This window comes from Acipenser ruthenus, chromosome 45 (assembly GCF_902713425.1).
Source record: "Acipenser ruthenus chromosome 45, fAciRut3.2 maternal haplotype, whole genome shotgun sequence".
NCBI lineage: Eukaryota > Metazoa > Chordata > Actinopteri > Acipenseriformes > Acipenseridae > Acipenser > Acipenser ruthenus.
The window spans coordinates 8,381,823-8,401,329 of record NC_081233.1 but is presented as its reverse complement, the minus strand read 5'-3'; the positions used below and the strand labels follow the sequence as shown (position 1 = coordinate 8,401,329).

The following is a 19,507-nucleotide window of genomic DNA, read 5'->3' as shown; positions in this document are numbered from 1 at the left end:
CTCGCATTACGTTAATAAGCGATTAGATAAAATCGTGTTGATGAAATCGCTTGTAGGCTTGTAACCGTGCTGGTCTAGTTTCTTATAGTCAGGCTTGCAATAAATTTAATAGTACACAGATATATGCACATACATAATGCTGACTATTGGTCAATTCAGTATTAGCTGTTTATTGTAGCGAGGGGATAAGCAGGTGGTTTACAGTACTGAAAGTGTAAGCGTGCGTTCAGACATAAGGGTTGTGAAAGAGAGGCTGGATCACATTTTTGACATTTACAGCATGATTTTCAAAAGGGGCAAAATAAGAACTAGGTTGCAAAGTGATTTCTAAAACCTGATTTGGGTCACTGAGTATTTTCAAAGGGTTTAGATGAAGTGGGTCGCGTATTCACTTTCAAAATATAAATCAAGTGACGTATATATATATATATATATATATATATATATATATATATATATATATATACTTTTTGCAGACAATGAACAATGTATCTATTTTTTTTGTTTGTTTTTGGTCAAGCAATAAATATGACACACAGATGTGTTATTTTATTGTTTGAACCTTTGCCTTCTGATACACGACGACACAGTTCTGTATAAAAATCTGTAGCTGTGCCTCTTTCGTCCCCACCACCATTATAAACCCTTGTACAGATTCTGAGATCACTCACAAGGCGTTCAGAAGTTATAAAGAAACAAACAATTGAAAAAAACTCAAGAATGCATGGCTGTGCATGCAGCTAGTGGTCGCATTTCTGAGAATATTTACCAGAAAAGCAAATTCTCATAACTCCTTGTGTAGGAAACTCTGTAAAGATGAGAGGAAGGAATAACGCACACACACGCACACTGCTGTGGGATGGCTACAGATCTCCTTTATTCATTCAGCAGGTCAGAAGTAAGCATCAAACAGCAATCACAGAAAGAAGACACCCTGTGTGTACGTGGTCATCTAAGCGGATATGGGTGGGTTCACCATATGACTCCAAATTCAGGCTCCCATCCCAATGCATTAATAATAATAATAATAATAATAATTATAATAATTATAATAATAATCCCACTTCATACTAAAAAAAAAAAACAATTCAGAAGTAGCTTAACACCCCCTCCCCCCCAAAAAAATACAAACTCGATGCTAATATCAAAACCACCTCTATAAAATTACACGGTAAGACAACCAGGGGTTAAAACAAAGCCCGTTACTGGGTGGGACAGCGCGCCCTGCTGGTTGGCAGCGATAGTGCAAGTCTGTGCTTGTTAATTTGCTCCTGCTCAACATGATTGGTGTTAGTTTCTCTGTGTTGTATAGTAAATAGATGATGCGTGCAGTTCAGTGTCGGCGCCTGTCTTCAGTAGATTCCTGGTTCTGTCCTTCTGTCCAGATCAGTCAGAATCGCTGCTGCTGCTGCTAGAGCTGGAGGAATGCTGCATGAAGAGACACAGAAAACAGTCAGGCTCCTTCCAGTGACAACTCAGTGGTATGGGACGGGGTGGTATGGTTTGGTATGGTGTGGCTTGGCATGTTATGGTATGGTTTGGTTTGGTATGGTGAGGTGTGGTGTGGCTTGGCATGTTATGGCATGTTATGGTATGGTATGGCTTGGCATGTTATGGTATGGCGTGGCTTGGCCTGGTATGGCGTGGCATGTTATGGTTTGGTATGGTTTGGTATGGTATGGCTTGGCTTGGCTTGGCATGTTATGGTACGGGATGGGGTATACACGCCTACCTTCCCATGTTTCCCATGTGGTCCATGCTTCCCATGCGGTCCATGCTTCCCATGCGGGCCATGCCCGTGTTTTCCATGCTTATGTTCCTTGTGAGCCTTTTTTTCCTTCTTCTTCTTCTTGTGGTGGTCATCCCCACATCCAGGGGGGTGTCCTGGGTGAATCCCTCCTGGGGGGCAGGGGTAGGGGGCTTGACCCCCAGGGTAGGTTGGAGGACAGGGCTGACCCCCAGGGTAAGCAGGAGGGCAGGGCTGACCTCCAGGGTAAGCGGGAGGGCAGGGCTGACCTCCAGGGTAAGCGGGAGGGCAGGGCTGACCCCCAGGGTAGGGTCCCGGGTAGGATCCAGGACCGGGGTAGGGGTGCTGACCTGGAATCCCAGGGGGGGGCATTGGACCCGGGCCTTGGGGGCATACCTGGGGAGGGTAGGCAGGGTTAGGGGGCATGGGACCCCCCGGGGGGCAGGCTCCTGGATGACCTGACAAAATAAAAAAAGAACCATTTGAAAGCTGATCCAAGCACGTATTGGTGTTTTAAACCTGTACAATTACAGCCTCCTCAAGTCAGAATACAATGTGCCTGTGTTCAGATGACACTGCGGTAGAAAAGTGCACGGGCTTGAATCTTATAAAAGAGCCAGTGCTGTAGACTCCAAGCTGACTTACAATCCAAACCATGCTATCATAATACAATACAACATGCGTTTTGATATAGCACCCTTCACCCCCTGGCATCCCAGAGCGCTGTACAGAGTTCAAAACAAGATAGCTCATATCTACAATACACTCCCAGCTACAACCAATTACATGCAAGCCCATTAAAAAAAAAAGCATGTTTTCAATTTAGACTTAAAATAATCCAGCGTTTTAACCTGCCTGATGATAACTGGAATACCACAAATAGCAAAAAGCTCAAGACTATTTTTTTGGAACAACTAAATGTTCCACACTTTCTGATCTCAAAAGAATGAAGAGGAATATACACAGTTAGTAGTTCACGGAGACAGGACGGCTCATGTCCACTGATTTATTACAGCAACTTTGAAATGAACTCGGTAAGTCACTCTCACTGGTAAGGAATGCAAGGATCGAACCACTGCAGCAGAACTGAGAAAGAACAGCTGAACAGCCTGCTGACAGCATCTGTATACAAACCAGTGTCTTTCAATATCACGATTCTGTGACGAGTGGGGCTTTATATTTCATCTGAAGGGTTGTTACTGATAACCTATCAAATGCAAACATCATGAACCTAAAACAAGGACTAGATGAGGCATGTCTAGTGCCCTGCAGATTCGGATCAATACAGCAAACAGATCATTGTGCCACACAGAGCCAGCCCCATCTGTTCAGATTAGCCTACTGAATGAGGTTCCTTTCATAAAAGTACCTTGATTGGGGTTCCACATTGCAGAACTGGTTTCCTTCCTAAAAATACAAGAACAATACACACACACACGAGTTAACAAGACTAGCGAAACCAGTTTGCAGTCCCACACCGCACCCAAGTAACCAATGCATACAGCAGTCAATATTTTCAGCACTAAGTTTCGTTAGGTTTTTATTTGATTGAACAGGTAATCTTTATTTTGAATGGAGTTACTTCTCTACAAAAAATACACCTTAACAGAACAGGCTATTCTACTAATACAGTGTGTAAAATGCTGCATCATACTACACAGTACTGTGGAATATTAATTAAAAAGGTCCCCGGTTCAAATCCCAGCTCAGCCACTGACTCATTGTGTGACCCTGAGCAAGTCACTTCACCTCCTTGTGCTCCGTCTTTCGGGTGAGATGTAATTGTAAGTGACTCTGCAGCTGATGCATAGTTCACACACCCTAGTCTCTGTAAGACGCCTTGGATAAAGGTGTCTGCTAAATAAACAAATAATAAAAAGGGAAGTTTTTTTTTTTTTTTTTTTTTTTAAAGCTACAGCTGTAGGTTTACCAATAAAAGTTACAGCTAAATATTTAGTTCGCTTTTTTTTTCAATTCTACTTTATAACAATACTTATGTCCGAGAAGTACGGCACTATTTTCGACTGACGCCATTTCCGTGGAATATATATATATATATATATATATATATATATATATATATATATATATATATATATATATATATATACAGAAAAATTGACAAATCCTTTTTTTTTACTGCAAAGAAAAAAATGGACAAACCCTTCCGTCCTACAGGAAATGTAATCATACAGTAATAATCCAACTGCAATAACTAACCGAATTTTTAATGGCCCTTCCCACTTTCAGCTTATATAATCATGACTTGCCACTGATATACAATCAAGCTGATTTAGTCTTTTAAAAGCTACTGATAAATGACCGATTACTGCTTGTTATATATATATATTAGTATACATGAGGTCAATGCACGTCTGGCATTAATATCGTTGTTTCTCGCCCGAATGTACCCCAGGCTGTTTTTCTTACCTTACTTTTACCGCAGCTTGCAGGTGAGCTTCGCAGCAATACTGAGCCCACTTGAACTGCAGCTGCCTGCTCTTCCGGAATCCTGCACTCTGGAGCCTGCAGGTTCCAAACCCACCCTTAGTGTGCTACTATTGGCTAGCGTCCTCAGCCCCGAGCGCCCATTGGATAAGCCAGCAGTGAATTCCAATGACGCACAAGACACGAGATAAGGGAGTGTTCGATTGTTTACTTTTCTTTATGGTCCTGTATGGAAAATATTCAAACTTTGTATCTTCTAATCAGAGAAACGCATGATGCAATTCACGAAGTGAAATCAAAGCTGAGGAAACGCCCCTTTCTTTGACATAATACAACAGTTTCAACTGTATAGGGCAAAAAACTGCGGTAGTTGTGGTATACACGTAATTATATAGTAACAACGCCGTGCATCTAAAAATATACATCTATGTATTATCTTTCATACTTTTTCTCTCAATTTTATCTTTACATTTATATACTATAGCGTACATCACACAAGCACTACAAAAATAACATAGTCAGTATATTTTATTGCACAATGGTATTACAGCACAGGCAGTACTCTAGAAAGCAGGGGTCCTTCAAACAGACAGTGGTGAGGGTATGGAATGGGTTAGCATGGGTTAACTAGCCACGTTCCTGAAGCTGAATCATTGGGATCCTGTGAAGTTATGAGCTCAGTCAGCTACACGGAGCTCAGCCTCTTCTCTGTGCAGGGCGCAGTCAGTCTGGCTTCAGGGTCATTATCCCAGCAGTGCTTCAGAATCTCCATCAAAGCGCCACAGCCCTGAGAGACACACACAAGCACACGCCCTTAGACCTCCGAAGCCGAGGGAACGCGAGGCCACTTTGTGGCTTGGAACTTGGTTTCAGGAGGAGATTAGGTTTCAGGCCACTGCACGGCACACCAGGGGAGACTTGAGGTTTGATACAGCAAAGTTGCCTCAAACTAGGTCTCCTGGAACCAGGTTTCAAGCCGCTGCTCCTGAGAGGCTTTGTGTGCTCCTAGAACCAGCACTCACCCTAACACTGATCCTAAACCTACCCCAGTGTTCCCTCGTCTTAAAGCTTGCAATGCCTGCTGGTTGCGAAGCCATGCACCAGTCACTTTGATTTCACTGTGCTTCACTACACTTTGCTTTGTTCACTCAGCAGGCCTTTCGAGGGGATAACCAGGGGTACAGGGCTAGGGGGAGGACTTGCCAGGGTGGTTCCTCTGCAGAGGTGAGTCAGCGCGGGCCGTTTTCTCCGCTCCGACACCAGCAGGATCAGTTCGTCTAGCGAGGGACTGGGACCCAGTTCAGCCTCGTAGGCAGGTCTGTACTCCGGTACTGGGGAGACTGGGAAGAGAAGGAAGAGCAGGATTAACTCCTCCCAACATGAATCTAGCCCTTCCTGGACTTTCCATTCGCTGTATACTGCAGGTCATGGAAGAAAGGTAAACCAAGATCATTTCACAACAGAGAGAGAGAGATCATTTCACAGCAGCATCTTACTGGTTGCAAAGCATGCCAGACTCTAGGGGAAGCAGCTGGTTGGTTGACAGAAAAGGTGGCATAGACGGGGCGCGGACCATTCCAGTCCACTCTCCAGGTGAAAGCGCAGGACTGAATCTGTAATCAAAGCCTGCAAACAGATCTCTTTAACCTCGTGTAGTACAGTTTTTCCGCTTGAACACATTTGAGACCGATGTAATAAATGGATGTGCTCGCAAGAAGTGAATCATTTCAGTAGAAGGCTAAGTGTGAGCTGTGCTGGCCAGCTGGCTTGGCTCCCTACCTGTCCAGAGGTCAGTGCATCTAGTGGTCATCTCCCAGACCAGCAGACCCAGCGAGTAGACATCCACCTGCCGCAAGGAGGATAAGGGGTCCCGGATATTTAAAGTGCCGTCCAGGATCTCGGGGGGCATGTAGCGAGGGGTCCCCACCTGCACACACACCTGCCAAAACCAACAAGAAACATCAGATCATTCAAAACAGCATTACACTGCGCTGTCATTACCAGCACCTTAATAATAATGAGCACTAGTCTAAACACTCCACTCTCAGCTCTGCAGCGCTGTCATTACCAGCACCTTAACTAATCTGCACTCTGCATTCTCAGCTCTCCAGTGATTTCAGTTCCCTGGACACTGATGGAGGCACCAGCCGAGCCACTGTGTGCATGATGCAGGTGATTGGGCTGCAGGGCTCAGAGGAGAAGCAGGGTTCTGGTACCTCCTGGGTGCGGAGTGGTCTTGGTCCAGGTCTCAGGTTGAGGGCGGTGGCTGAGCCGAAGTCACTCAGCGCACAGGTCCAGTCAGCCTTGACTAGCACGTTGTTACTGCTGAGGTCTCTGTGAGCCACGGCAGGCTTGTACACGCCTGTGGAAATGCAGGTATACAGAACAGCACGTCATGCCTGACTCATAGGACAGTGTCCTCCTGCATACATGACATTGTTCTGTGTGGAAAAGATTTGTCATAGCTGCAGAAGTTCAACTACTGGTTCAATCCCAGCTCAGCCACTGACTCACTGTGTGTGACCCTGAGACGTAAAACCTATTGGAAGTGACTCTGCAGCAGCTGTTGGTGATGAAGCATAGCCCACCCCCTGGTCTCTGTAAGTCGCTTTGGAGCGAAGCGACTGCTAAATGATTAAATAATAAGAATTGATTAATCGTTGCTTGTGCTCTCACCGTCCCTGTGGATCTCAGAGTGCAGGAAGGACAGGCCTTGGCACAGAGACAGGGCCAGCCGCACTGTCCCAGCCCAGTCGCTGCAGTGCTGAGACAGGAACGCACGTAGAGAGCCCTGGACAGGGGGACACAACAGCACAGGGGCAGCAATGACAGTCTCTTTAGACAGGGGGACACAACAGCACAGCGCCAGCAATGAGAGTCTCTTTAGACAGGGGGACACAACAGCAGAGCGCCAGCAATGAGAGTCTCTTTAGACAGGGGGACACAACAGCAGAGCGCCAGCAATGAGAGTCTCTTTAGACAGGGGGACACAACAGCACAGCGCCAGCAATGAGAGTCTCTTTAGACATTTCCACCAGCAATGAGAGTCTCTTTAGACAGGGGGACACAACAGCACAGCGCCAGCAATGAGAGTCTCTTTAGACAGGGGGACACAACAGCAGAGCGCCAGCAATGAGAGTCTCTTTAGACAGGGGGACACAACAGCACAGCGCCAGCAATGAGAGTCTCTTTAGACAGGGGGACACAACAGCACAGCGCCAGCAATGAGAGTCTCTTTAGACAGGGGGACACAACAGCACAGCGCCAGCAATGAGAGTCTCTTTAGGACAGGGGGACATTTCAAAATCTAACATGAAATACTGTACTACTATTATCACTTCCGGTAGACTTTTTGCAATATAATTTTATAGATTGTTTGATTACATCATGTAAAATAAAATATATAAACTATGTTGATATAGTTTTTTTTTTTTTGAGGCTAAACTTTGCTTTTGATTTTCAATTATAAATATATTCATTTTCAATCTTTCACGCTCGATAGGGTAAAAAAAAAAAAAGCCTTGGTGCAAGTACAGCGTCTGTCCACATGATGGCACTGTGTCGTAAATTAAAGTCTCAAATCCTCGTATGTTTACTGTGACTGTAATTTCCAATCTGAATGAACGAACTGCAATGCTAGGCGGCGCTCTCTGTGAATCCGCATTCCAAACACCTACAAGACTAGATCAAATACAGCAAATGCTACTTCCAATACCTACACTAATACTAACAGAATTATAATGCCACTGCTAATAACAGTAAAGGCAACACAAATAGGTGGATTCAATACCAAACATAAAGCGTCTGTATTATTTCTCCGCTACATGTGAGAGTTCATATACATAATGTGTCCTGCTTCAAATGGCTCAACCCTCAATGCTCAAGACTATGGAACAGAATTGCCCCACTAAGCAGAGCTAGAACCCGTGTCCCACAGCAGGGGAGCTGCTGCATTGTTTTCACTCACGTGTTGAGCCAGCTCCAGCACCAGCACCCTCGCCCCACTCTGCCCACTCTCTCCCTCCCCAAGGAAGCAGGTGATGCTCGGGTGCCTCAGCAGTGCCAGGCCGTACACCGTGCTCTCGTTGTCGTAGCACCGGCAGCACCCCGAGGGGTACAGTTTGAAAACCACGGGGACCCCCTCCAGGGAGCCCTTCCACAGCTCCGCGTAGCGCCCCCTGTTGATAACCTGAGGAAGCGCAGGATGGAACAGCTGTTAGCCAGCAAGGTTCTTTTACAGGTAGATAAGACCTCCCTGGAGTTCAGGGGTCAGAGTGCGGCTGTACCTGGTGCAGCTCCATGTTGGTGAGGTCAAGGCGAGGTGAGGTCAGGGAGGTAGGTGAGGTTGTTGCTTGGACCTTTTCAGTCTGAGGGAGGTCTTGCAGAGAAAGCTGGTGCGCCAACACTGACCATGGGAGAGAGAGAGAGAGAGAGAGAGAGAGAGAGAGAGAGAGAGAGAGAGTTATAATAATTATAATTTGATTGTATTATTAGAACGAGGGAGGGAGGGAGATGGATTGGAGGGCGAGAGGGAAAAGGGTACAACTTTAATAAATGAAGTACACTGAAGTGAAGAAGGCGCTAGCCAGTATGTTTGTCTAGGACACAGCTTCTTATGGCTTCACCTTAGAACTGATTTTATTTTGAAGAGACAGAGGAGGGGAGAGAGAGAGAGAGAGGGAGTAGGAGGGAGAGGGAGGGGGAGAGTGGTAGAAAGAAGGGAGAATTTTTTTCTGAAATGCCAAGGTCAGTTCGTTAGGGTGGGGGAGTGTGCCGTTCAGAAAAAGTAGCGGTTTGTCATTGCAACAGCCTCTCCTCTCCTCTCCTCTCTCTCTCTCCTTATCTCTCTGAGATTGTGAGCTGAACAGACAGTTGAGCCTGAAACAGGTGCTTGATAGTGGCATTATTGCCCAACTACCTCACAAGAGCTGGAGTTTTCCAAATCAAAGAGGAGAGGGTTTGAGACACAGCCTGGGCTCCAATCGGGGTGCAATGGGTTAATGTTCATGCACTAGACCGGCCTTTCTACTCTGGAGGCCTGGGTTCGAACTGGGGCAATTTTCTAGGGTACAATAATCATGATGAGGGAAACGCACGTCTCCTGCGGCTGTCTCTCCACTTCCAGGCACCGGTCAGGAGGCAAAGCAGGGGCACCCCCACAGTCAGGACCCAGGCCAGGGGAGCCAGTCTGCTCCCCTCTCCTCTCTCAGCACCCTCTGAAACAGAGAAACAGCAATGCCAGTAATCTTGGGGGGGGGGAGTCTGCACAGCTGGCTAGATGAAATGTTTTGCCCAGCTAAAAATACTTCCATTTCAAAATGTCTAATTTGTCAGTTTTTCTGTAGGTATATGGCAAACTACAAAGTGGTGTGTAATTCAATATCTTAATGTAACATTATTCAGCAGGTTTCAATCAGCTTTATGAAACAAAATTAGTTCATTCTGTAGGCTGATGCAAAACTTTTGGCCAGAGCTGTATGTGTATATATATATTATATATATATATATATATATATATATATATATATATATATATATATATATATATATATATGGAATGCCATTGACGGGGCAAAAGGTAGCCACAGTATAAAGAGCTGTATTATAATGGGGGATTACTGCAGCAAAGTAATCTGGGACGCAGCCCAAGCAAACAAATTAAAACTTCAAGGGATCTGGGGGCGCAAGATTCCTGAGTCCTCCCTGAACGCGCCTCCAATTAGAAAGCGGACCTGCGCCATCGGCACACATCTGCAAAGCTAATTGCAACGCTGGTTAGTTCTGCGGAGGTCAGACCGATCAGTCTGATGGAACAGCGCATCAGATCTGCAAGGAAAGAACCCAGAACTAGAGGTGCAACATCTCACGAGCCTCTGGCTCCAAAACTAGGACTCGAAGCCCAGTCTGCGGTAAGGAGGGGAGGCTGTGCAAGCTGGACAGGGAGATAAAGAGTGAAAAAAGGAAAGCAGTTTTTAATGAAGTCCCACAGCTGTGCTGGCTGTTTACTTGCGGTTACACCGGACTGGAAAACACGATCCTCGCTCGTCAAAGTTTCACTTGACCATGGTTTGCCAAGAGTTTTAATATGCTTTACCCTACCTCTCTCTGGGCTTACTGGTGGGTTGAGTAAAAGCCAGTTAAAAAAAACAAAATAAAACGCACCCAGTAGCTTTTAACTGACAGATACCACAGATTGGAACCCAGGTCTCTGGAGAAAGCTGAAACGCTAGTCGAATGCATTAACATTAACCCACTGTGCCACCGAGCCCCCCAGATTGGTACCCAGGCCTCCGGAGAAAGGTGAAAGGAGGCTGTGTGGTCCAGTGGTTAAAGAAAAGGGCTTGTAACCAGGAGGTCCCCGGTTCAAATCCCACCTCAGCTCATTGTGTGACCCTGAGCAAGTCACTTAACCTCCTTGTGCTCCGTCTTTCGGGTGAGACGTAGTTGTAAGTGACTCTGCAGCTGATGCATAGTTCACACACCCTAGTCTCTGTGAGTCGCCTTGGATAAAGGCGTCTGCTAAATAAACAAATAATAATAGTCCCATGCATTAAGATGAACCCACTACTACGCCACCCCCCTCCTCGATTGGAGCCCACTCACCAGCATCCTGGCTCCACGCGACATGGGAGTTGCAGAGGTCCGAGCTGCAGACGCAGGAGGTGTAGTTTCCTCTTCTCAAGGGTCCCAAGAGGCAGAGCAGGTCAGTGCAGCTGCCCTGAATGACGCTGCAGCCTTTTAAACAGGGGAGAAACATGCAACAGAGAAGCAGCAAACTCAATCTCCAGCGTGCTGGTCAGCAGATGTTATCCGTATTAAAAGATAATACCCTTTAAAGTAGCGTGACTGTATGACTCTGTGTACACCAGGACAGAACGGGACAGTTCAGACTTTTCAACTCCCCCAATGTATACTGGGAAATGTAGTCCTGCTGTGAAAGGCACCCGAGACAGGTAAAACGCACCAGAACTGTCCTAGTGTACACAAGGTCATCTGGTAACCCCAACAAAGATAAGACATGAGGCTCCCATTGCACAGCAGTTTGATCCATTCCTGGTTTTAATATGCGTTAATAAGGGACTGGGTTAACTTAGCTAGCTGCATAGGTGAAACTTGAAAGGAATACATCTTGACACACTATAGGAATGAGATCCGGACTGTGATTCAGTGAGGTGTGTTTCCATCCTTGCTGTGTTACAGCGCATTGTTCTTTATGAGCGGTACCCCCGGCCCGCCCCGCAGCTCTACCTTGTGTCGTGATGTTTGTGTTGTTGTTTAAGAGATGGACAGCAGCGATGCAGCAGTCAGTGCGGGCGCAGTGTTGCACCGTCCCGTTCACATTGCCGATCTCGACAACAGCCCTGTGGTCCGGAGATCCTATCGAGTAAACGCATTTCCTTCCATCGGTCAATCCTGCTCCACGATTAAAAACAGGGGTGAAAAAAAACGTCATTGCTTCTGTGGTTTTGATTTCTTGTGCATATGAAATCAAACCACTGGAACTGAAAATGATCAAATTGTCAGTGATTGTCTAAGTGAACTGATGACTTTAAAGTTGTTTAAGATGCCTAATTAAAAGCACAAAGCGCTCTAACATTTTCACACGCCAGTGTCTATTGTTTCTACCGATTACTGGCTAGTAATTGACATTCTCACACCCAGAGGTGTTCATGCAGGTCGGTATATAAAGGCTAGAAATAAAATATCTTGAGGTGGAATTGCTGGAAAATAACAAGTCTACCGCACTGTGTTTAAGTTTCGTTCTGCACAGAAGGGCTTGTGTCCGAAACGTACTGAAATAAATCATTTAACCCTTCTCTCTCTCTCTCTCTCTCTCTCTCTCTCTCTCTCTCTCTCTCTCTCTCTCTCTCTCTCTCTCTCTCTCTCTCTCTCTCTCTCTCTCTCTCTCTCTCTCTCAAGTCACTCACCGGTTCCTGCAAGGGCCACAATGAGAATCAATCGGAGCGCGTCTGACAGCCGTCTCGTCATGGCTATGCTGTGGTTCTGCACAGGCTGTACTGTGGTCGTGCTACATTGGCAGCGCTGGCTTTGTCAAGTGAAACTCCAGTAGCAAACCAGAGGGAGGCTCTCTGGACCTAATTGCTAACGCCCCTGACGAATAAAAGACAAGTTTACCTGAAAATGCAATGTAGTGTTTTTTTTTTTTGTTTTTTTTTAACACGTCTGGCGTTTGGATGCGCTTTCAGGTGTAATCCATACGCGAAATGTAGGACATATCTTAGTTTTGAAACGAGATCCGTCAGTGCTGATGTTAGAAAATGAGAAACAATTCTAAGAGTTTGGGGAGTTCTGAAGAAACCTTCTATTTAGTTGTGCTTAAAACATATACTGAATAATAGAACGCTTTAAAAAAAATAATTCCACAATATTCTTAATTATGATATAGCAAGTCCAATTAAAACACACATGTATGAAAAACAATAATAAATATATTTAACCAACGTTTGCATTTATTTATTCATGCATTTTTTTTCTTTATTAATGTAAATCATAATGGAGTTGTTACAAACACGGTCTTTATCAAAAGCGCTCCTTCAAAACAGTCCTTGTGAAATTGGGCCCCCCTTTTCAGAACAGAAAATAAAGTCTCTTCCCGAAACCCAGCTGTGCTTTGCAAACAGCAGATGCAATCACGCGCGCGCAGTGTTCCCTCTCTGCAATGCTGATGACGTGGGGTTCTGTGAGAGCGCGGGGGAGCGCGTGTTCACACCCGTGAAGAAGGATGAAGAATTCTCACACATAGCAAACAAAGCGGGCGGGAGCAGTGAAAATGCACATGCAATTATTATTATTATTATTATTATTATTAATATTATTACCCCCCCCCCCCCCCCCCCCTCAAATCAAAAAAGACCAAACAATTGGCAGCTTATCACAAAGTTTTAACTCGTTAGATATTTAAGAGCCGAAGTTATTCTGACGTCAGCATCTTTCTATCAGCATAATTTGTATACATATAATAATATCGCAAACATGTTCCTGCTAAGAGAACATACGTACCCCCCAAACGATAAATATTCAAAGCGATAGACAAAATATAACACATATATATGAGTTGAAATATCCAGCCTATATACACATCATTAAATATAAAACTAGGCTTTCTAATCCATAATAAACGATACTTCTATTTCAAAATGAACTTGCCCCCGCTGAATAAAAACGTTGCTTCGCGCTGTGCAGGACGGAGGCTCTCACCTTGTCCTCCTTTGAATTGACAGAGAGCTGTTCCAGATCGGGTATTGGCTTGTAATTGGAGCCTCTATGACGTCATTAAGGTTGTTGATTGGCCCGAAGCGGGTTAAATACCCCACTTGGAGGATGCTGCAATCGAGGCTGGCTGTATTACAGTAAGTAGAACCGAAGACCGCGTGATCATGGGACCGGGACCGGGACAAGAACATGAGGTATTTAAATAGTCATGAATTCAAACATTCTTTAGCGACTACTAGGAATGCAACTACTTTTGATGGTTTAATTTTCCACGATAGCCCCCTCCCTCCCCCCCCAGGTATAATTGCCTAAATCTTTGTCCTCTGGTTTGTGTCAAGTGGCATTAGTAACAATAATTGGATGCCCATAATTAATCAACACGGTCTGCAACGAAGTAATTTACAGGCTTATAAACCAATAAGGTGACTTAATTGATTTATGGTCAGTTAAACGGTTAATGTGTGTTTTATAGCGATATCCGAAATGCTCTGCACTGCTATCGACTCCATCATTTTTACCTTCTTTAGGAATTCACACATATAGTGTAAAATTCGCCCTCTGGCGGTGGTTTAGGGAACCGCTTTGAGAATTATAACATTGGCTTGGACAAACTTGATAACCCAGCGAAGTTCATGCGTGTGCCTGCCCGGGTGCGCCACCTTACATACCCAAGCGCTGCTCCCGACGGATCTTCGCAACGATACATCTTTCAAAAGCCACAGGCTAGTGGACAGCAACATACATGCACGTGAAGTGATGCTGTGAAGTTCAAAAACGACCCTCGCCCTGTTTCTTTGCAAGTCATTGTGCGCACACACGCTAGGTCTGTAAACAGCCCGGTGGCTTCCTTCTGTGGTAACAATCTGTATTTTTTTGTCGTTCTGACAGGAGTATAGATTGGGCATGGACAGTCTTTCCATGGAACTGGCTGCTATTTTCGTGGAAGACTCTGACGACGAGAACAATAAGACTTTCTACGGGTTTTCTGAAGCCGAGCTGAGCGGTTCGGATTACCAGGTAAGCAGCGTTGAATCGGCGCACAGAGACTCTCAAACTAGACTCGACAAGATGCTGCAACGTTGATTTTATTTTATTAAATATTCTAAACAAGGCTGGGCTCAATTGCTGTTCGATTCCAATTCCTTTTGAAGGAATTGATATATTAGACGTAATTGTTGTGGTTGTTCAGCTACTTTCATTTGAAGCCAATGTAATCGACTACCAGTGACTTCAATTGAAGTAATTTGCCACTGTGAAGCTAATTGACAGAATGCTGCCAACAGAGCAATGCTGTGTTGGAACTGACTAACAGGGAATGGGAATTTGAATTGGGAATGGATTTTAAAAAGGGTTTGACCCCAATCCTGATTGGGGATGTCCATTTTGAGTGTAAACAAACTGGACTGTCAACAAAGCTGTCCTCCCTTTCATAAGAGTACACGCAGATACATTGGTTAGTTTAGCAAACTGACTGCAGTGAATATCAATCAGGAACTTAACACTTTTTTTGATATGGGACTTGACTTGCAATACAGCCCCCCTCCAGCAGGTGGTGTGTGTGTATGTTGCAAGGTTTTAAACCCTATTTTAAAAGCATGTGTGCACATGCATACATACAATATTGGCTGGTAGGTTGCACTAAATTAGTTTGTCATGTGACCCCCTGGATTTGGTAAGCTCAACTTGTCCTCTTCTTGGTGGACAGAGTCCCACAGCCCAGTCTCTCTCTGTCTCTCTGCAGTCAAGCTCCGACAATGACAGTGAGGGCCCGGGACGCTTGCAGAATCAGGATGATGGTCCTCCACGCCGCTTCAACCTCAAGGTGGCGCTGCGACTGCCAGCTCGCAGGCTGAAGGAGGAGGAGGATGAGGAGAAGGAGAACCGCCCTCCTCCTCATCCCCACGCTCCCGACCCCGTGATGAGTCACTCCGACTCGGACTCAGACCAGGAGTCCCACCGTGGCTTCCTGGAGAAGAGAGCCATGAACATCAAGGCTAACAAAGCCATGGTGAGACTGGGGGGCTGGGTGACCACGTGTAGGGTGACTCTGTGTGCACCAGGACAGTCTGGGATCGCTATGCATTCTGTTAAGATTTACCTGTGTAGATGCCTTTTCACAGCAGGACTACACTTACCAGAATGCATTGGGGTGTGGGAGCGCTAACCGTGTGCAGCCATGTTCATTTTAACTCCTTGCAATGCATTCTGGTAACTGTAGTCCTGCTTCTCTTGAAGAGGAAGGTACCCAAGACAGGTATATTGTAGTAGGTGGTTTTTTTTTTATTTATTTTTTTTCCCCAGCTTGCTCAGTTGATGGCAGACCTTCACAAGATGCCAGGATTGATGATCCCTCCCAAGCCTGCAGCACGGGGCTCTCCCAGCGTGAGTACGCTTGTGCCTTGCAGCCTATATGTCAGTTCTTGCCTCTTCTAGTACTGCTGTTAAGTCATGTGTGTAATTTGGGGCGGCCTTCTCTATTGGTGGATGCAAGGATTTCTTTCAAGTTGAGATCAGAGTGGCTTGTCACTTCACATGCCTTTTCGTCTCAAACAAAAGTGCAGTGGTCAAACTAGTGCATCTGATGAGACATCTCCAATCTTGCAATAACAGCAAATGAGCTGAAATCAGTACAATTTACCTCCCCATGTTTCTGTGCCATCTGTTTTTAATGTGCTGATCTCAACCCTGCTTCCCCGTGCAGAAGCCGAAGCGAGCCCCACGGTCCTCGATGGCCGGGCAGGGGGGCGCGAGGAGGAACCCCGAGAGAACGTCCCGCAGACACACCCGCTCCATGGGCTGCATGGACAGGACCCCCTCCCCCGACGAGCAGAGCGGTCTGCAGCGCAGCATTGAGGATGAGCTGCTGGAGGTGAGGGGTGGGGGTAGCACGGGGGATGACACACCTGTCACAGCAGCATGGGTTGCCAAAATCACAATTGCAATGATGTTTTCTTCAGTTACAATTCTGCAGCAGTGTTTACAATTGTGTTAAAGTTATTAACAGCTACACCCGTTTAACATGCTTACTGTACAAATGCAGAAAGCTACTACAACGTCATTCAGGAAACTGATTTTATGGCTGCAAGTTTTGCATCACCGTCTAGAACGAACTGCTTCATAGTCGAATGAAACCTGCTGAATGATGTCACGTTGGCATATTGAGTTCATACTGCTTTGTAGTTGTATGCTTTCTTTGATTTACATGATAAATAAGAGCTAAATTGTTTATATATTGTCTCAATCTTAATTCTAGGTGGTGCAACACTTTAGGCCATAGCTGTACATTACTCCTGTGGGTAGCTTGTTTTGGGGTTGTTTTTTTGAGGGGCTCCCTTCTCTAACCCTGTGTTTTTTGTGGGGCGCTCAGGTGAGGGGGCCCCCCCGGCAGCGTCGTGCCCCCCACCCCAGCACTGCGATCCCACACGTGATCCGGGCGGTTGAGGACGTCACTGAGGAGGAGCTGGGGATGATCGCAGTCAACGGAGCGGAGAAGACCTACAACCGAGCCACCGTGAGTACGGACGAGAGCTCGGAGACACGCAGCACAAGAGACACGCTGATCTCTGAAGCGGAGGGAACAGGAAGCTTCTCTTTTTCACTCCCTCGTCTCCCTCTCTCTCTCTGCAGGGCTCCACGTGTCACCAGTGCCGACAGAAGACCATTGACACCAAAACGAGCTGCAGGAACCCAGAGTGCCGCGGGGTGCAGGGCCAGTTCTGCGGGCCGTGTCTGCGCAACCGATACGGGGAGGAGGTCCGGGATGCACTGCTCAACCCTGTGAGTGTGTGTCTCCTCCTTCTGTCGGGTGTTGTTGCTATTATGGGTCGATGACTGACTATCTGAAGTGTGCGTTTCAATCCTTCTCTCCCCCCCCCCCCCCCCCCCCTGCAGTCCTGGCATTGCCCACCGTGCCGAGGGATCTGTAACTGCAGCTTCTGCCGGCAGAGGGACGGACGCTGCCCCACTGGCATCCTGTTCCCCCTGGCGCAGTACCACGGATTCACGGACGTGCATTCCTATCTCATCAGGTCTGTCAACACTACATAGTTTTCCCTCCCCCTGTTGATTTAGCTAGACCTAGTGCTCTGATCTAGGAAGGACCCTGGGAGACTTTGCTTTTGTCTGCTGGAGACGGATGGCTGTAATGTTTTTAATTGCTTGCCATCAATTCTAGAATGCAGTCCCGAGTCGGACTGCCACATTTACACATTTAATGTGGAGGAGCTTGGTGGGTGGGGTGCTATATATTTGGCAGACTCCTTTTATCCAAGGCGACTTGCAGGGTAGTAAAGGGTTACAATGCAAGCCCAATATTTAATCCATTGCAGTTTTACAGAGCACAAATACTATAATATAATGTAAACTAGGATGCAACAAGTTTTGGATTATAAGTTGTGTCTACAATAGCAGTGCAAGGATAGCACAGGATGATACAATGTCAGTGTATCTAACATGCATGTCTGTGTTTTACATAGCCTTTGCAACAAAAACAAAACTGAAGATCTCTAAATGGGTGAGAAGAACGGAGATCGTAAAGAAAAGGATTGTTGGACGCTGGATATAGCCCGCGAGAGTTTAAATAATAATTAAATTATGTAAGAAACCGAATTGCGTCTGCTTAGAACTCTTACGTCATTGCACTGTAGTTGCGCCTTCAGAACTGATGGGGGCAGTAAAGTACACAAAGTAGATGTCAGTGTCTCTGCAATGCACTGTAATGTGTAATTGGACAGGTCAATGTTTTAGTTTCCCAGTTGTGTAAAACTTTTTTTTTTTTTTTTTTTAAATTGTGCATTTGCTTTGTGTAATAAAATTTGTTTTATACCATACAGGTCTGTATCTGGTCATTTAATTTAACCTTGCCTGGTATTTAATACTTTGGGGATGTCCTTTTTAGAAAACATCACAATGTAATGGCTCAATCTGGGGCAATTTCACTAAATAAACAACCTATTTTAGCACAAATAAATGCCCTAAACTCTTATTTTAAGGATGTCACCTTTTATTTAAATGTTACAAAAGTGAAAAGCCAGGTGTCTCGTGTTAAACATCATATTTACAGATTCCAGAGAGGTTACATACAGTATAAAATACACACCCACACTATACATACTCCCTTTGATAGAATCCATTTAGGACATAATACCCCCCCCCCCACAATAAGAAACATGAACACACTAGCCTGTTTTTCAAGCAGGAGACGGACTAGGATTCTGTGCTGTGAATCTGCATCAGCCAATTGTGAAAGTGTTTGTATTCTCTGCTATTGAACCCGTTCAGTCCTGGTCTTAACACCGTATGTTAGCGCATGCTGTCGGAAATCACGTTGGAACGTCACGGGACTCCTCTGTCCATGTCTGAGGTAGTGTATTTATTTAAAATCCCGTTCTGTATACTCAAAGGAGAGTTCCTCCTTCAGGTTGACAGATTATTCAGGACCCACATGTGCTGAATGAAGGTTTAAATACATATTCTGTAAACATTTTAACAAAATCAGGGTTTGATTTGATAAACCACAGCTGGATTTTATTAGAGCATTTTACAGCACTGGACAATCACCCTGAATTTAGTTTTAAGAGGCAAGCCACGGATGCAGATGAAATTCAGTGTGAATCGCCCGTGTTGCGAAATCCTCCAATCAAACCAGCTGTGGCCGATTCCAGCAGCGTCAAGGCTGATCAGGGTCCATGTGGTCAACCTATACAATTCTAGTTGGTCTGAGGACTCTGTCAAGAGATGTTAAAAAGGTCTGTCCCTGTGAAAAAGCAGCATTACTACTATTGATTTCAATGTTGATGAAACCTGAAACTCCACAGAACCTTTTCTGACCCGACCCCAGAGATCAGAACAGAGTGGACCCCCAGCGCACTCCACAAGACAAAGAAACAACACTCTGCATTGTTTTACCAGGATCACACACAACCACAGTGTAAAAAAACAACACTCTCTCAACCCTGGCTTGCAATATGAATCTTACTTCCTCATTACCATTACCAGACATGTCAGCAATGCCTTGGCATTTCACCTCTCTGACGGGGCTCGGCTTAGCTACACACGAGACAAATCAATAAATAAACA

General features: G+C 45.5%; 3 protein-coding genes across 4 annotated transcripts; 1 reads left to right on the top strand and 2 right to left on the bottom strand.

Moving 5' to 3' along the window:
* Positions 1–855: 855 nt before the first annotated feature.
* prr13 (proline rich 13) lies at positions 856–4,302 on the bottom strand. The gene is made up of 4 exons (XM_034914198.2): positions 4,178–4,302; positions 3,117–3,154; positions 1,733–2,205; positions 856–1,428 (listed from the first exon to the last, which is right to left on the bottom strand). Exons 2-4 carry the CDS (start codon positions 3,133–3,135, stop codon positions 1,387–1,389), a joined length of 534 nt encoding a protein of 177 aa, XP_034770089.2. The 5' UTR covers positions 3,136–3,154; positions 4,178–4,302; the 3' UTR covers positions 856–1,386.
* A 407-nt stretch (positions 4,303–4,709) lies between these two features.
* On the bottom strand, positions 4,710–12,300 carry LOC117400940 (bone morphogenetic protein receptor type-2-like). Of its 2 annotated transcripts, XM_059013415.1 has the most exons (11): positions 12,124–12,300; positions 11,444–11,608; positions 10,799–10,930; positions 9,292–9,411; positions 8,482–8,600; positions 8,163–8,384; positions 6,872–6,986; positions 6,412–6,557; positions 5,975–6,134; positions 5,399–5,535; positions 4,710–4,982 (listed from the first exon to the last, which is right to left on the bottom strand). In XM_059013415.1, exons 1-11 carry the CDS (start codon positions 12,182–12,184, stop codon positions 4,881–4,883), a joined length of 1,479 nt encoding a protein of 492 aa, XP_058869398.1. In that variant the 5' UTR covers positions 12,185–12,300; the 3' UTR covers positions 4,710–4,880. The 2 variants fall into 2 exon arrangements, with proteins under 2 accessions (XP_058869398.1, XP_058869399.1); XM_059013416.1 differs by lacking the exon at positions 9,292–9,411.
* Positions 12,301–13,544: 1,244 nt separating this feature from the next.
* On the top strand, positions 13,545–18,033 carry LOC117967032 (cell division cycle-associated protein 7-like). Its single transcript, XM_059013020.1, has 9 exons — positions 13,545–13,623; positions 14,318–14,446; positions 15,171–15,437; positions 15,731–15,811; positions 16,131–16,298; positions 16,797–16,940; positions 17,057–17,206; positions 17,321–17,457; positions 17,905–18,033. The coding sequence occupies exons 1-9, from the start codon at positions 13,594–13,596 to the stop codon at positions 17,936–17,938; spliced, it is 1,140 nt and encodes a 379-aa protein (XP_058869003.1). The 5' UTR covers positions 13,545–13,593; the 3' UTR covers positions 17,939–18,033.
* The last annotated feature ends 1,474 nt before the right edge of the window (positions 18,034–19,507 follow it).

Excerpts from the sequence above, each read along its gene's own strand:
- prr13 (XM_034914198.2), bottom strand. Across the intron at positions 1,429-1,732 it reads CACATGGGAAACATGGGAAG|CATTCCTCCAGCTCTAGCAG; the intron begins GTAGGCGTGTAT and ends CTCTTCATGCAG.
- LOC117400940 (XM_059013415.1), bottom strand. The coding sequence starts at position 12,184 with ATGACGAGACGGCTGTCAGACGCGCTCCGATTGATTCTCATTGTGGCC. Across the intron at positions 8,601-9,291 it reads GAGAGACAGCCGCAGGAGAC|TGTTGGCGCACCAGCTTTCT; the intron begins GTGCGTTTCCCT and ends TCCCATGGTCAG. Across the intron at positions 6,558-6,871 it reads CTCTGAGATCCACAGGGACG|GCGTGTACAAGCCTGCCGTG; the intron begins GTGAGAGCACAA and ends GCATTTCCACAG.
- LOC117967032 (XM_059013020.1), top strand. The coding sequence starts at position 13,594 with ATGGGACCGGGACCGGGACAAGAACATGAG. Across the intron at positions 13,624-14,317 it reads GACCGGGACAAGAACATGAG|GAGTATAGATTGGGCATGGA; the intron begins GTATTTAAATAG and ends TCGTTCTGACAG. Across the intron at positions 15,438-15,730 it reads TCAAGGCTAACAAAGCCATG|CTTGCTCAGTTGATGGCAGA; the intron begins GTGAGACTGGGG and ends TTTTTTCCCCAG.